Source organism: Schistocerca serialis, chromosome 7 (assembly GCF_023864345.2).
Source record: "Schistocerca serialis cubense isolate TAMUIC-IGC-003099 chromosome 7, iqSchSeri2.2, whole genome shotgun sequence".
Classification (NCBI taxonomy): Eukaryota; Metazoa; Arthropoda; class Insecta; order Orthoptera; family Acrididae; genus Schistocerca; species Schistocerca serialis.
Genome location: NC_064644.1, coordinates 214,798,576 through 214,814,046, shown reverse-complemented (window position 1 = coordinate 214,814,046; position 15,471 = coordinate 214,798,576). Strand labels below are relative to the sequence as shown.

Below are 15,471 nucleotides of genomic sequence, written 5' to 3'. Positions count from 1 at the left end.
TGATAGTGCCACACAAAAGAACAAGGGGTGCAAGTGCCCTCCATGAAAAACATGGCCACATCATAATACCACCACCTCCGAATTTTACTGTTGACACTACACAAGCTGGCACATGATGGTCACAGGGCATTTGCCATACCCACACCCCGCCATCAGATCGCAACATTGTGTACCGTGATTTGTCACTCCACACAACATTTTTCCACTGTTCAATCATCCAATGTTTATGCTCCTTACACTAAGCAAGGCGTCTTATGGCATTTACCGACATGATGTGTGGCTTATGAGCAGCCGCTCGACCATGAAATCCAAGTTTTCTCACCTCCCGCCTAACTGTCATAGTACTTGCAGTGGATCCTGATGCAGTTTGTAACTCCTGTGTGATGGTCTGGATAGATGTCTGCTTATTACACATTACGAACCTCTTCAAGTGTCGGCAGCTTCTGTCGGTCAACAGACGAGGTCGGCCTGTACGCTTTTGTGCTGTAAGTGTACCTTCATGTTTCCACTTCACTATCACATCAGAAACAGTGGACCTAGGGATGTTTAGGAGTGTGGAAATTTCATGTATGGACATATGACACAAGTGACACCCAATCACCTGACCACATTCGAAGTCTGTGACTTCCGCAGAGCTCCCCATTCTGCTCTACTACTGAGGTAACTGATATGGAGTACCTGGAAATAGGAGGCAGCACAGTGCACCTAATATGAAAAACATATGTTCTTGTAGGTGTCCAGATACTTTTGATCACATAGTGTATATTCTTTGTTACTAATTATGTAGCATTTGAAAGATAAGGTTTGTAAAAACTAGATAAAATGAATATCAGTCTGAAGTTGTACACTATCTTCGGATTTCAAATGAAACAGCTATTCCTGTCACCCACCATACCATGAGTATTCTTAGCATGTATGGTTAATAGCTTTGCTGCTGTTGTCTACAAACACCAAAACATTTCAGTGTTTAGCTCAGTTGTTTAGGATTTGAGCAAATACAATACAATGGTAGTAACTGAAAAAACTATAAAAATTAAACTACAATGTTTAGGCTATTAATAAAAATTCAGATTACTTTCTCACAGACAGGTTATGTTACTAAATCCTGAAATAATGAAACTAAAGGATTACGAGTAGAAAATTAAGGCATAAAAGTCCTACATAAAGGAAAAGTTATGTACAGAAGAGAATAAATTTACCACCTGACATTTGGTTTGCAACATCCGCAGTCACTTGAGGCACAGAATTTGCACCTAATGGATCAGGCTCAGTGAACTGTAATGGCTCTGGTACTTCAGATCGTTCACCACTTAAAAGTTTCACAAAAACTGCTTGTAGACGGCTTATCTGTTCCAAATTCCCAGCATCAAAGCCATCATCTTCTAAAAAGAAACATACAAATTAAATTTCAAAACACAAAACTAGATCCCTTATCTTGACTTACTTATTCACAGTTTAATTTGTTGTAACAGTGGACATACATAATCTGTGCTTAGCAGTTCTATGTAACTTTCAAATGAGATGCTAGCATATAAGTAACAGTCACTTTAAAAACAACAGTTTATTTCCATGAATGGTGTATCATTTATCGTTATTACCATCACTACCACCATCATCAATCATTCAATCCAATAAGCACGTGCGGTTGCACATAATCCTCTTCCAGTTTGTAACATCCATCTTAGTTCACCATATTATTTACTATTGTAGAGAAATTTACAACATCTCTGAGCGGACATAGTGGTACCCCATTGTTACTATGGAAATCCAGTAGTTGGCACAACATTACTGTCAACCACTCTGACATCGCTACTCTGACTGCTCTGGCCACCAGGAGTGCACTCTAACAGGTCCATACCAGAATCTTCATCATTTTGATCACCACAGCTGGCACTAATGTTAATGATTAAAGAACACCAACTCAGCTGAATTATTACACATTTATTGTGTTACAATCAGTTTCATTCTTAGCACCTCTTCAGGTTGCTGAGTTGTTTTAAAGTCATGACATACATGGTCTGATTGCCGTATGTAATGTTAAAGGCCAAATCCAGAAACATTGATCACAAACATTCTGCCAACTTCCTGGCAGAAGTACGGCGAGCACTCACAGCATGCAGCATACCGTAAACTGTCCACACAGGGTTGCTTTCTTAGGTGGTCCTGCTTCTGATGGGGTAGGACATGCCTGTGACGAGACTGGAACAGAATGTGGTGGGTGAGTGCATAAGATAAATCTTGTACCTGGGTCTTTCACAGGAATATGACTCCTGGGATAAGAGATTAGCGTAGACATGTCATAAGTATGAAACAGGACATTTCGTGGATAGGGTGGGCGGCAGATATCATTTCAGATGTAGTAGTAAGAAAACTGGGGAGGATGTTTCTCATTACAGAGCATGATGAAATGTAGCCAGAACCATGGTTAGGACTAGTTAAATTGTTCCAGTTCAGGATAATAAGGTGGAGTGCTCATTTGCAGCTGGTTAGTGGGGATGATTAGAGATTAGGGAGATGTACAGACATGGCGTGGGAGATCTGTCTATGGGCTACGTTTGGAGGGTAATGTCCATATCTGAACACCTTGTCAAGTCCTTCTGCATTCTGAGCAAGGGATTGTTTATCACAGTAGATGTACTGCCCATAAGTGGCTAGACAGCACAGGAGACACATTTCATTGAGGAACAAGTAATAGCTATCAAATTATAGGTACTGTTGGCAATTGGTTTATGCACTCCACATAGCAACATGGAATACAGAAGTGACCCCTATAAAGTTATATAAATTTATTTACTCTTGATGACAGTGACATAAGATAGCCTTTTTGTAAATTTATTCTTATTGGTACCACAATAAGAGTGACATAATTATTTTATGTTTACTATTGTTATCATTTCGATCAAAGATGGGAACCAATGAAAGTTTATTTCACCAGTAACTCTTTGTGATACATAAATAGACTTCCCTTAGAAAGTTTTGAATCTGCAGAAAAATGAGGAAGGAATGTCTTGGCCCTGAATACAGATAATAAAGATATCATCAATGAACCAGAGAAGGAATTTAAGAGGGTTACAAATGATTCCTGTGGATGGTCCACACTGTCTCATAGAAACATGAATTCATTGGACTTGCTGAAACTGTTACTTTTCACTGTCGTTCCTGCTGTTCCCCCTTCCAGATAACCTGAATTAACAGAAACAATTTGTTCTATATATATAACATAATTGATACCATAATGGAAAACACAAATAACAATATCTGCAAATATATTGCTGGCCGAATACCAAAGGGGTAAAGGAGTAACTTTGTCATGTTCAGACTGCAGATAAAACAAGTGACTGTTATATCAATGCAAAGTCCAGACAGCAATCCATGCGGAAGCATTATTTAAAATCAATAAAGCTGGAAAGTTCAAACAATGAAATCTACACAGAAAATTACCACAACCATGTTTTCATATTCAAATGGTTCAAATGGCTCTAAGCACTATGGGACTTAACATCTTAACATCAGTCCTCTAGACTTAGAACTACTTAAACCTAACTAACCTAAGGACATCACACACAACCATGCCCGAGACAGGATTTGAACCTGCAACCATAGTAGTAGCGCAGTTCTGGACTGAAGCACCTAAACAGCTCTGCCACAGCAGCCGCCCATGTTTTCAGACTGAATTGTTGTGTACTCTTGGTCAATTTAAAGAAACTGTCAGTATTAGTAACATCTGAAGTGCATTGTCAAATACTTTTGAAACTCTGATATGCTGTTCAAAACTCACACATTTTGTGCATACCATGAAAGCTAATGTAAATAATTTCTGTTACCTGATGATGATCGTACCTAATGGCAATCAATTGATTGTAACTGGCACTGAATAAAGGTTTACAAGCCTGTGTCCAGAAAGTAAAGTGAATTACTTTTTCTTGCCAATCCAGAAGGTTGCAGCACTGTGACTGGTGAGTGGAAAGATGGTGGATGGTATTGGGAAGGCAACACATTCCTTGCCAGTTGCCCGCTGGCTGTTTCCCAGTATGGATTACTCATAGTGTGTACCCGTGTTTAAGTGATGCGTTGGGAGATTAAAATGCCACAATTCATTGAACAGTGATAGGCCATTAAATTTTGTGTGAAGTTAGGGAAATCAGGCAGAGTGGCACATGAAGGCTTCTCCAAAGCCAAAAAAGGCAAAGATGATGAAATCACAGTTGAAGATGATGCTCATCATCTGTTTTGACTCCAAAGACACTGTCTACGCAGAGTCTGTGAGATGCGAAAAACTGTCAACAGCAAATTTGAAAGGCTCTGAAATTGGGCACTTTGCATCGGGAAGGAGGTTAGTGGAAATTGGCGACTCAATCGAGACAATAACCATCTCATATGGCCTTCATTGTTAGTATGTTCCTGGCCAGGAATGGTGTCATAACACTGACCCAGCTATGATACAGTCCCAATCAGGCACCAGCAGATTCCTTTTTGTTTCCTCGAATAAAAAGAACCTTAAAGGGCCATTATTTAGGGACGGTAAATGCTGTGAAAGCCACTGCAACGAGATGTTCCAGAAAGCCTATCAGAGTTGACCGACTCACTGGTAAACATGTATTGATGCCAAAGGGTGCTATTTCAAAGAATATCAAACATCTGTACTTTTATTTTCAAAGAATTGTTCTTTATGGATTTATTCAACTTAATTTCCAGACACATCCCGTGTTTCAACTTCAGCTATTGGTAGCTTTTACATATGACTTACTTCAATTATTCTTAGCTGATGATGTGGATAAAATAAAGAAAAAAAGAGAGATTTCTGTCCACTGCAAAGATGACATGTTGAGTTGCAGAGCCAGGCACAACGAAAAGACTGATACACTAAAGCTTTCGTGGATGTCCTCCCCCCCCCCCCCCCCCCCCCCCCTCCCCAACCACACACTGAGGAGGAGATTAGTGTTTAAAATCCTATCAACAACGAGGTCATTAGAGGCAGGGTACAAACTTGGATTGAGGAGGGATGGAGAAAGAAATTGGCTATGCCCTTCCAAAGGAACTATCCTGGCACTTTCCTCGAGGGATCTTGGAAAACCACGGAAAACCTAAATCTGGATGGCTGGACACAGGCTTGAATTGTCATCCTCCCAAATGTGAGTCCATTATGCTAACCACTGCACTACCTTACTTGTTCATACAAGCAATCACACCTAATACACACATGCTGTCATCTCTGGCAGATCAAATGATGGAAAGTCCGCATTGGAATATCAACAATATTATGAAAAGGATTGATTCTGGCTGGAGTGGCAGGAAATAGGCATCAGGTGTGCATGAGGTGTGCTTGCTGTGTGAATGTGTGTGTGAGGTTTTTTTTTCCCCTTTTCAAAAGAAGGCTTTGGTTGAAAACTAAACGTGCAACAGTCTTTTATCATGAGTCATGAGTAGCACTCATCTTTTTCCTTAAATTGTTGATATTCCAATTGCAGTTTCTATTGTTTGATGATGCGGATAGCTGATCTCCCCCCCCCCCCCCCCCCTTTTCAGCTTAAAGCACTTATCTCCCATCAATTGACTATCACCTCTCCTACACCCCAAGAAATGGCTTGCCTCTCAGTGTTCTGAAGAAAATGAAGTGCTGTGAAGTTCAGATCCGGACTGTCTGAACTCCCATATGATGATGTGTATTTTTTTTAATTTCTTGTGGCATAATGAATAATCCATTAAATTCTGGGCCAGCAGTCATGCAAATACTACTTATGATACTTGGGCCACAGACTGTCTTGCCATCCTCTGAGCCAGTAGCTGCAATCACTCTTCACAAATCGAATGAGTCCTTAAGACCTTGTGCACCGGGCACACTGTATATCCAATTATGATGATTTGCAAGAAGAGCTCACACACCTCAAGAGCATTTTTAAAGTGAATGGATATTTCCAAAAAAAAAATAAAATAAAATAAAATAAAATAAAAATTGCAGAGCATTCAATATACATCCTAGAATGCAAGTACATGACCTGAAAGAAGAAAAGTAGTACTTTCAGATCAAGAGTGTTTTTGCCTTATGTGGGTGCTCTTTCTTCGAAAATAAGCCATATTCTAAACAAACACTGTGTTAAGGTGATCTTCCAGCTCATATGAAGATTGCAGCCTTATTGTGTTATGTGAGGGATGATTTATTGCATCGTAAAGTGGGCGTGTATCAGATTCCTTGTGGAAATTGTGATGTTTTGAATATAAGTCAGACAACACACACCGTTCATGGGAGAGGCATGGAACACTGAAAATACACATGCTTACCACAGCCAGCCAAGTCAGCTATGACAGAACATTGTATCGATATGGGTCATTCAATGAATTACAGTGACATGAAGATTTTAACACACACTTCCTCCTTTTGGAATTCTGTTTTCAAGGATCCCATAGAAATTAGATTAACCAATAGCTCAACAAATAGAGATAATGGTTTTAATTTGGATAAGGCATGGAATCCAGCTCTTCATGTAATTCAATTGCATAAAGGTTGTCAAGGTGTTGCTGCCGCTAACATCGATAAGTGAATCGAATGTCTGAACGCTTTCACGACAGGCAGCATATGTGTAAGTGTATCTCTTTGCCACTGACCAGCATCAGTGACACTCCTGCACCATATCACTGTGATGGAGTATATAAGGCCACACTTGGCACCTTGTTGTCAGTCTTGTGACTCACTTTGAGGACGGCTGCACAATATGCAGCTGAAATATCAAAGTAAGTAGTAGTAATTGCATGGCTGCATGCCTAAAATTTAATGGATTACCCATATGATGAAACTTTATTGCAGCATTTAAAAAACCAGTTCCTTGACACCAAAAGTGTAGGAGCTGAATGAAAAATGTGTAAAGGTTTTACATGGCACTTTTCAAAACCTTTGGTAATTTATCTTGGACCACCTTCCACCATCCCTCCAATATGGTTCCATTCAATGTAAAAATCAGCTGTGTCATATTTGGAGTCACTAGGATAAGAGAAAAGGGTGGAGCCATGCATTCAGCTTTGTAAAATAAAGGAACAAAAACAAACTTCACAAAGCATTACTTCTGCTTAATAAATTCACTAATTATCTAATGTATACAGGTTGCTTGCTTCCATTTCCTTAACTGAATATGTCCTCATTTCATTCATATGGGTTGGGTGATTTGATGGCTCAGTGACTCTAAAATAGGTAGACAGTGCAGTGCAAGTGGAGACATTCCTTTCTATAACCCAACTTGACCACCCTAGAAGTATTTCAGTACTGAGAGATGGTAGGGATAGGAACCATCACACAAGTCTTTGGTTTGCTTATGGAACATAATACATTTACTTGGGAATTGTTGTTGTCTTCATTTTGAAAAGAGATTGGATGCAGCTCACTGCAGTCCAGTCCACACTGTGCAAGTCTCTTCATCTCTGCGTAACTACTGCAGTTTACGTCCATTTGAGCCTGCTTACTGTGATCAAACCCTGGTTTCCTCCTACAATTTTTGCTCCTTGCACCTCCCTCCATTACCAAACTGATGATGCCTTGGGATGTGTCCTGTCAACGAATGCCTTTTTTAGTCAAGCTGTGCCACAAATGTTTTCCACACAGTTAGGTTTGGTACCTTTCCATTAGTCATTCCTCCAATCTGTCTATTTTTTGGCATTATTCAGTACCATAACAGTTCAAAAACTTCTATTTTTGTCTTATCTCAACCATTTAACATCCACATCTCACATCTAACAAGGCTAAAATTTAGACCCTAAAATTTATAGTTGATGTTAAAAAAAAAAATCTTCTTTTATTAGACTTTTCTTGTCTGAACTGCTTAACATCACATTCCTCTTCCAAGTAAGGGTATAAATATAGATATGTATTTCTTCAATCTATATTGTGAGATAAGTCACAAGTTTGGTACTGTCTAACAGGTTCTTTCATTTCTCCGTTACCCAAACTGATCTTCTCTGAGAATGAGGTCAATTTCTACCAGTCTTTCCATTCTTCTGTAAATAATTTCTAGCATTATATTGCAACCATGAGATATTAAACTGGTGATTCAGCAAAATTCATACCTCTTAGCACCTGCCTTCCAAAGAACAAGAATTATTACATTTTTCTTGATTTTGCATACCAGGCATTTTTCTTCAAAGATTTCCTTAATTTTTCTTAAGAGTCATCTGTGTTCCACATAGGCATGTATGATTCTACAGTTTTGCATTTCTCCTCTAATCATTCCTGTATCGCAATATTGCACTTTCTCTCAACATTATTTTTAGGCCTTCCTTACTCTCTTTTGCCTGCTTCATTTGCTACAGTTTCTCATTTTGGCAGTTAAATGAAATATCATGTGGGCTGTCCAAGGATATCTGCCAGGCCTTGTTCTTTGCCTATTCGATACTCCACTACCTTCCCTATTTCATTTCTCAAAGCTGACCATGAGTAACAAAAACTTTTCTCGCCTTTTATTAGTACAGTCTGTGGTCAGTTTGGGTTCTGTATGTACTGTAAAACAAAGTTGTTCCAAATTTTTTTTTCTAATTTTTACCTTTGTGATTAAGTGGTTTTGCATGATACCACTGGTTATTGGTTATTTGTGGGTTTTGCATGATACCACTGGTTATTGGTTATTTGTGTAGGGACGTATTTCATTGAATCAATAAAGATGTACTGGTTTACCAGACAGACGTGATGATGGAATGCATATTTTGAAATACTTCTGAGATGCTGTCACTACTTTCCCTTTTTCATTTCTCAAAGCTGACCATGAGCAACAAAAACTTTTCTCACTTTTGGTTGGTATGGTCAGTGGTCAGTTTAGGTTCAGTATGTGCTATAAAACAAAGTAGCTGTAAAAATTTATCTGATTTTACCTTTGTGGTTAAGTGGTTTTTAATTATACCACTGGTTATTGGTTATTTATGCATGGGCATATTTCACTGAATCAATATAGATGTGACTGTTTTACCACACACACCTGATGATGGAATGCATGTTCGGAAATACTTCTGAGACGCCATTTTTTCTTTATTTCCAGTTTTTGTGACTTCCTTCCTTTTTACATTGAGATGACCTTGTAAAAGATATGGACTAGCTACTACATTAATTATAATTATAATGCTCTTCCAAATGAGTACCTGACAAGATTAGGAGAAGTTTTTTCTCTACTCTAGTTATAAACTTCGCATAATTTTTGGGCAAGTAATTCAGAAGTAAAGCTGGTCTTTTATAATTATCCTCTGAAAGGAGATAAGCATGGCAAAAACAAACGAGGTAAGAGAATAGAGTTCCATGTCTTAACAAAAACAAAAGTATCTCTCAGAGTCCACATTTTGTGAAGATGTTTCAGAAGCTAATTAACGTATTACACCTCCAGTCAAGGGGAGTTCCTTTACAGATCATGATCAGATGTCATTTCTTTCACTTCTGTTCAGCAGGTGTAGATTATGTAGTTACAAAGCTCACAACAAGAAATTCGTATCAAATAAGATCCCAAATATTTTAAAAAGCCAGATCCAGACTGTACAATTACATTTACCAAATTTATCAATTTTAAATTCTCAAATAAACATGTGTTTTCATTATAGCTTTTCTGTAGCCATCGTTGAATGGTGTAGTGAAGAGTTGAAACAGTTAGAATGTAGTGCCAAGAACAAATGAAGTTGTAACTGTGCTTTGTCTTTCATATTAAATGCTGATAATGTATGGTCATATGATGCCCAATATGGATATGGGTTTATAACGTAACAAACATTTCTGCTCGATGACACTCAAGAGTGTCACAGGCAAAATACATATATGAAGCAAAACTACATACCTGAACTTCGATGGTGATCCAATTAAGCAACAAATATGAAGTGTAATGGTATTTGTACACACATTATGGATTTCTAAGATATAAACTTTATCTTAAGCATAACAGTATAATACTGTAAATACCTTCTTCTTGAATGGGATCTGTACCCATAAGATCAGGAGCCAAGCTCTGAGCTGCATTAGAGGGTGTCCCAGAATCCGGAAATTTTGGTGACGTATACATATTTAAACGATATATTGCTTCACACTCACTGCATAGGATGTAATTTGTACCTAAAATTAAATAAATGAATTGAGTCAGGTGTAAAAAAGTTAAAGTTTTCAGTTTCAACTGATATTACTGTTTGAAATGCATAATTTCGGAAAATGAATACACATTTTCTCAACATTTATCTCATTTCTAATAGGTAAAAAAATCTGTGCATCACATATGTTACTACTCAAGTTCAACAAGTGATGACAAAAGATTTTATGATATTTTTCCTTAATTTCTATCCTTAATTTCTGATTTCCTTTCCTCAAAAATATCCTGATCATTACTGTCATTACATCTCTATCTATAAAGAAGGTTGTCAACTGAACTCTTTACACACACAAATTTCTCCAATTTGCACTTGTAATACGTTTCTTGAAAAATGTCATCTTACCTTTGTTTTATGAACCTGATGATGGTCACACAAGTGAAACTGGCTGTGTAAATAAAGTACTTTACTAGCAGCTCAAGGTGGTAATACAACATTTTTTCAAATATATAAGGGCTGTGGGGTATCACCTCCTGAAAATGTTTCTCAAGCTGTATTGGAATGTTGGTTCTCATAATTTTTGTGAAATGTACAGTACTTTCATTGCTGTGTTTTCCAGTGGAGTATGATGAGAATTTCTGTGACATTCTTGTTCTGAGTTAAAATACCCATGAAGAAGTTCATAGCTAACCTGCCGAGCCTACTTGGTAATGGCCCCAGACTAACATACAGCACTCAAGAATCGAACAATAATTTTGCTAATAGCTTCCTTTGTAGGCTAATAACAATTCTTTAAGGTTCTTTGGATAAATCACAGTATGACTCTAGCTTTCTTTGTACTAAAATTATATCAGGCATTTTCCTTTATTTATATATAATGCTGTTCTTAACAGGAAAATGTAAACATAACGTAATAATAATTAGATAGGATCTTTTTATTAATGAATTTTATAAGTGACATATCAGAAAAATGGTCAGTTCTTTAATTCAGTTTGCAGACAAGCAACTGTACACAATAGAGTCATGCTGTTAGAAAATGGTTACTTATGTGAAAATAGTTGAATATGATCCGCATGTGATGAAAATACATAAAGGATTTTGCAGGAGGAACAGTAAATATTTTAGATGGTAATACAAATTAATTGAAATGAAATATTCCAAATAATATATGTCCAATAATTTTGGTTACAGACATACAGCCGTTAGAATGCAATCCAAACAAATACTCAGAGGAGATGTTAAGCAAAGGCAAATGATTAAGCTCAAAGTCAATTTTCATAAATTCTCCCTACCACTTCAATCCACTTTCAAATTTATTGTAATCTGTCCAGCTGTATCAATGAATCACTGAATATATGTCTCTGGTAAGGTCACTAGGTACGGCACAGAAGAATACATCCACCAGTAAGGTCATGTGGCAAAATGTCCGTGGCAGATTTAAGGGTTGCTGCAGACCACCATGGTCTCACTTATCAAGCAGCTAATGTTTACAGCTAGCTCTCCAGTGTATTTATTGACAGCATCCATGTGGTATGTGGTTTTTTCCAGGACTGTGATTTGAACTTTGTTGTTAGCTACTGATGATGTTTGGCTAGTGCACAGATTTGCCTGTCTGCCTAATGTCAGACTCTTTTTCACTCTCTGTTTGACTGATGGTTGTGTTTTCCACAAAAGAAATGATGGCATGCGGGTGCATCGAGAGTGTGGTTCATACTTAGACTTCCCAGTCAAACCTATAAACAGCACTGATGTGTCAGTTATTCGACAAGCATTCAAAATACAATACCAATCACAAGGTAACCCACTCCAGAAGTCCTCTGTTTTTGGTTTTTCCAGAAGAGGGGAACTACTAGTTTATGTGATTTAATTGTAAGTAAGTTGTGCTTTGTAAAAGCTGTGTTGCTGAAGAATCAGACTTGCAACAGAATTCTACTGACACTGCCATAAGCAACTCCTTGGATGTAATCTTAGAGTTTTTTTTATGAGGGCAGCACTATTCATAGTCCAATAGATAAATATGTCTCCTGTGTTTATTTTTTAGTGGTAAAATTTTCTGTTAAACCATATGCATGTGCAAAAACATAAAGAGGTAATTCACAGGGATCTTGGTGACCAAGAAACATGACCATTTCTGTCTGTCCATCTTCCATAGAAAATTATATTTAGGACTTGCCACCTGACAACTTGTATGTGCAGAGGCCCATCATGCTGACAGAACATAGCCATCCTTGTAGTCAAAGGAATTTTTTTTCAATAATGCTGCTAGCTTGTTTTCAAGTATGCCTAGATAGCAGGGCCCTGTACAACAATGCCGTAATTCAAGAGACTCAGTCAACTGTTTGTCTATCCTATCACATCATACTTTCACATAGAAGCATTCCTGAAAATATATGTTCATGACGTGAGTTACAAGTGTTATTGAGTTTGCTCAGGAAGTGTACAAAAATTTACACATGAAGCTTGTCAATGCTGTGTGAAGGCTAAGCAGCATTGCAACATCAACATGAAATACAACAGTCTGTAAATGAAAAATACTGAAGCAGTACGTTTTGAATGAGGAAACAGCAAATGAAAATGAGGGCTTGACGTTGGTTTCAAGGACAGGAAAACGAGCTGATGAAATGGATAAAATAACTTCATGTTTCAAATATTCCAACTTATGGTATAGTGGTTCATGTTAAAGAAACATATTTGCCACAAAAGTTGGACTTGCAGTATCCAATTTTTGGATAAAAAAGTCAACGAATAGACACAATTTAGGGTATAAATGTGTTGAAGGTGAGGCTGGAAACAAACATTGACACTCTTCACTCATAGGAAAACTCTCTTCCATCAATCATAGAAAAGTGCAGTCCCAATTATGTTTTTAATGCAGGTGAAACGGGCTTATTTTTTCACCTACTGCCTGACAAAACTCTCGAGTTCAGAGGATAAAAATGCCATGGCAGAAAAACTAGTAAAGAGAGGCTAACTGTTTTATTTTGTTGCAATAAAAGCAAAACAGAAACGTTTATGGCACTATTAAGTAGAAAGGCGAAGAGTCCACAATGCTTTAAAAATGTGTGGGCATTACTATGAAAATATACATCTAATGCAGATGTATGGGTAACAACTATCACATCTGAAAAATTCTTGCATGCCTGGGATGCAAGGATGGGTGTTAGTAATAGGACAGTCCTCCTGTTTACTGACATGTTTGCACCACACTCTCAAGATATGTTATATGTACATTATGTAAACGTAGTGGTTTTTTCCTCCCAGTTATACGATCCAACTTGAGCCACTTGACCAAGGCATTATACAAGGCCTGAAACAGAAAAACAGGAAGATTATTGTACAGAAGAGACTGGTCTGTCTTGATACTGTAATCCAAAATGATCCATCTTAGTTGCTATGCATTTCATACGAAGTGCCTGCAATCTGTGCACAAAAACACAGTCTCAATCTGTTTCAAGAAAGCTGGCTTTCATTGGATACTTACAGAAGATACACCAGAGAATAAAGGGATTGCAGCTGAGCAATCGCAGCAAATAATGGAGCAAGAAGAAAACACTGACTACCTTAGCTTCAATGAAAATGTTGAATGTGAGAATGTGATGAAGGTGTTGCCATCTGTCAGGCTATGACAACTAATGAAGCCTTGCAGGATCAGACAACAGAAAAACAAGACAAAATTGTAGACAAGGATGAACCAGAAACTTTGTCAGTTCCTACAACATCAAAAGCTAGTGAAGCAATGAACACAGTTAACTGTTATGTTTCGAGTTCTGAAGTCAATGAAGAGGCAGTGAACACATTAACCCTCACATTATCAAGCATGATATTCTAACTACCCCATGTTGAATTTTTCGCTATTATAATTTTATCGGAAGAGCTACATACTTGCCGTGTCAAGTCTTTGTCTTAAAATGGTTGAAAATGTATTCACACTCTTGACTGATCCATTTTTTTTTTTATAGTTATGGTTTCTTATTTGTTATAAATGAAGGTTTTAGGAAATATTTCTCTCATTTTCTTTGTTATTTAATATTTCCATTGTAGAGTTCCAATAAGAAATAAATTCTGAATGAATTTTTGCCCAACAGGAACAAAAAAGTTCGTTCTTTAATTTTTTATGTTTCAAAAATGGGCAATTCGGTAATCTTACTCTATACACAACATCATTAGAGGCAAGTGATTGTTGAAGTACGTGAATACAAACCAGATACACTCCATTACAATAAAACTTGATGAGTCATAGACAATGGAGAAAAAAATGACAAGAGAGGACAGATGTGATAAAGGAACATGGCAGTGCCTGCTAAGAATTTCCATGGAGACAGTAGAAACTGCAACACTAAATGCATATATTCCATACATAGAAAGATTTTCTGAGTGACAGGACAATAATCGGGACAGACAAAAACTCTCCATGTTTGTGCTGGCATTTTGAAAAGGTAACTTGGAGGAACGAGCTAGAAATATCAAAATTCTCCATAAGGATGTGTAAGATACACTGAAAGCATTTGGTTTTGAAATTCTGACAGCAGTGGTCGACGATCCAACACCAGTGTTCCAAGTTACCAGCACCATGGCGATGTCAAGACTGCAAGAGGAACGAAGATTGGAAAACAAGATTCTGTTGTGGAATGCACAAGAAATCTCTTTGTAATATCCACAGAACAGGAACTGTAACTGTGAAGGGCACATTGTGCAAAAATGTACTTGAATGAACAGTTCAAAAATGCCATTTGTTATTCTGAGGTCATGTACTAGTTTACTACACTGGCAGTGAAAGCGTGTTCATTTTTAATTTTACAGGGGTCCAATATTGAATGATGCTAAATTTATTGTACTTTGCATCTCTGCTCAGTTTAAAGACTAATAATAATTTGAAAAAACTGTATTTAAATAAAAAAAATAAAGCTATTCATTCAAAATAACAGAATCTAAAAACAAATATCTTTTCTTAACAGCTTCAATGTCTTCCTTTAATCTGCCCAGGTGTGGATCCCAAACGCTCTAACAATATTCAACAATGAGTCACACTAGAATCCTATGTGCAGTCTCCTTTACAGATGAGCCACACACTTCCATAAAATTCTCCCAATAAACTTAAGTCGACAATTTGCCTTCCCTACTACAATCCTTGCATGCTCACTGCATTTCATATCGCTTTGCAATGTAAAAAAAAAGGGGGGGGGGGGGCGAGTGATGGCAATAAATGTGAAGTGTTTCACAATCAGGTGAGGGAGCTTTTTACCAAATTTATAACTTCCTCAAACATGAATTTGAAAGAACCGTGTGATGGTAGCAAGAGAATTGTAAACGAAAGTGTCAGAGCGGTAAGAACCATAGAGAAGGTTGGTTTCATGTTGTCTGGAAAGCATCGAAATCGCAATGAACCTGTAACGTAAATGGACGGTTTTAACAATGATGTTTTACAGTGCTCCATGT

The 15,471-nt window shown here is 37.5% G+C and overlaps 1 protein-coding gene across 1 annotated transcript in view; it reads right to left on the bottom strand.

The window, feature by feature from the left end:
- LOC126413339 (probable E3 ubiquitin-protein ligase HERC1) overlaps positions 1–15,471 on the bottom strand; it is a 722,413-nt gene that overhangs the window by 261,239 nt on the left and 445,703 nt on the right. Inside the window, exons 44-45 of the mRNA XM_050083249.1 lie at positions 9,917–10,066; positions 1,203–1,382 (exon numbers count right to left, since the gene is read on the bottom strand). Of these exons, the coding sequence (XP_049939206.1) occupies positions 1,203–1,382; positions 9,917–10,066 (330 nt within the window). The remainder of the gene's footprint in view (positions 1–1,202; positions 1,383–9,916; positions 10,067–15,471) is intronic.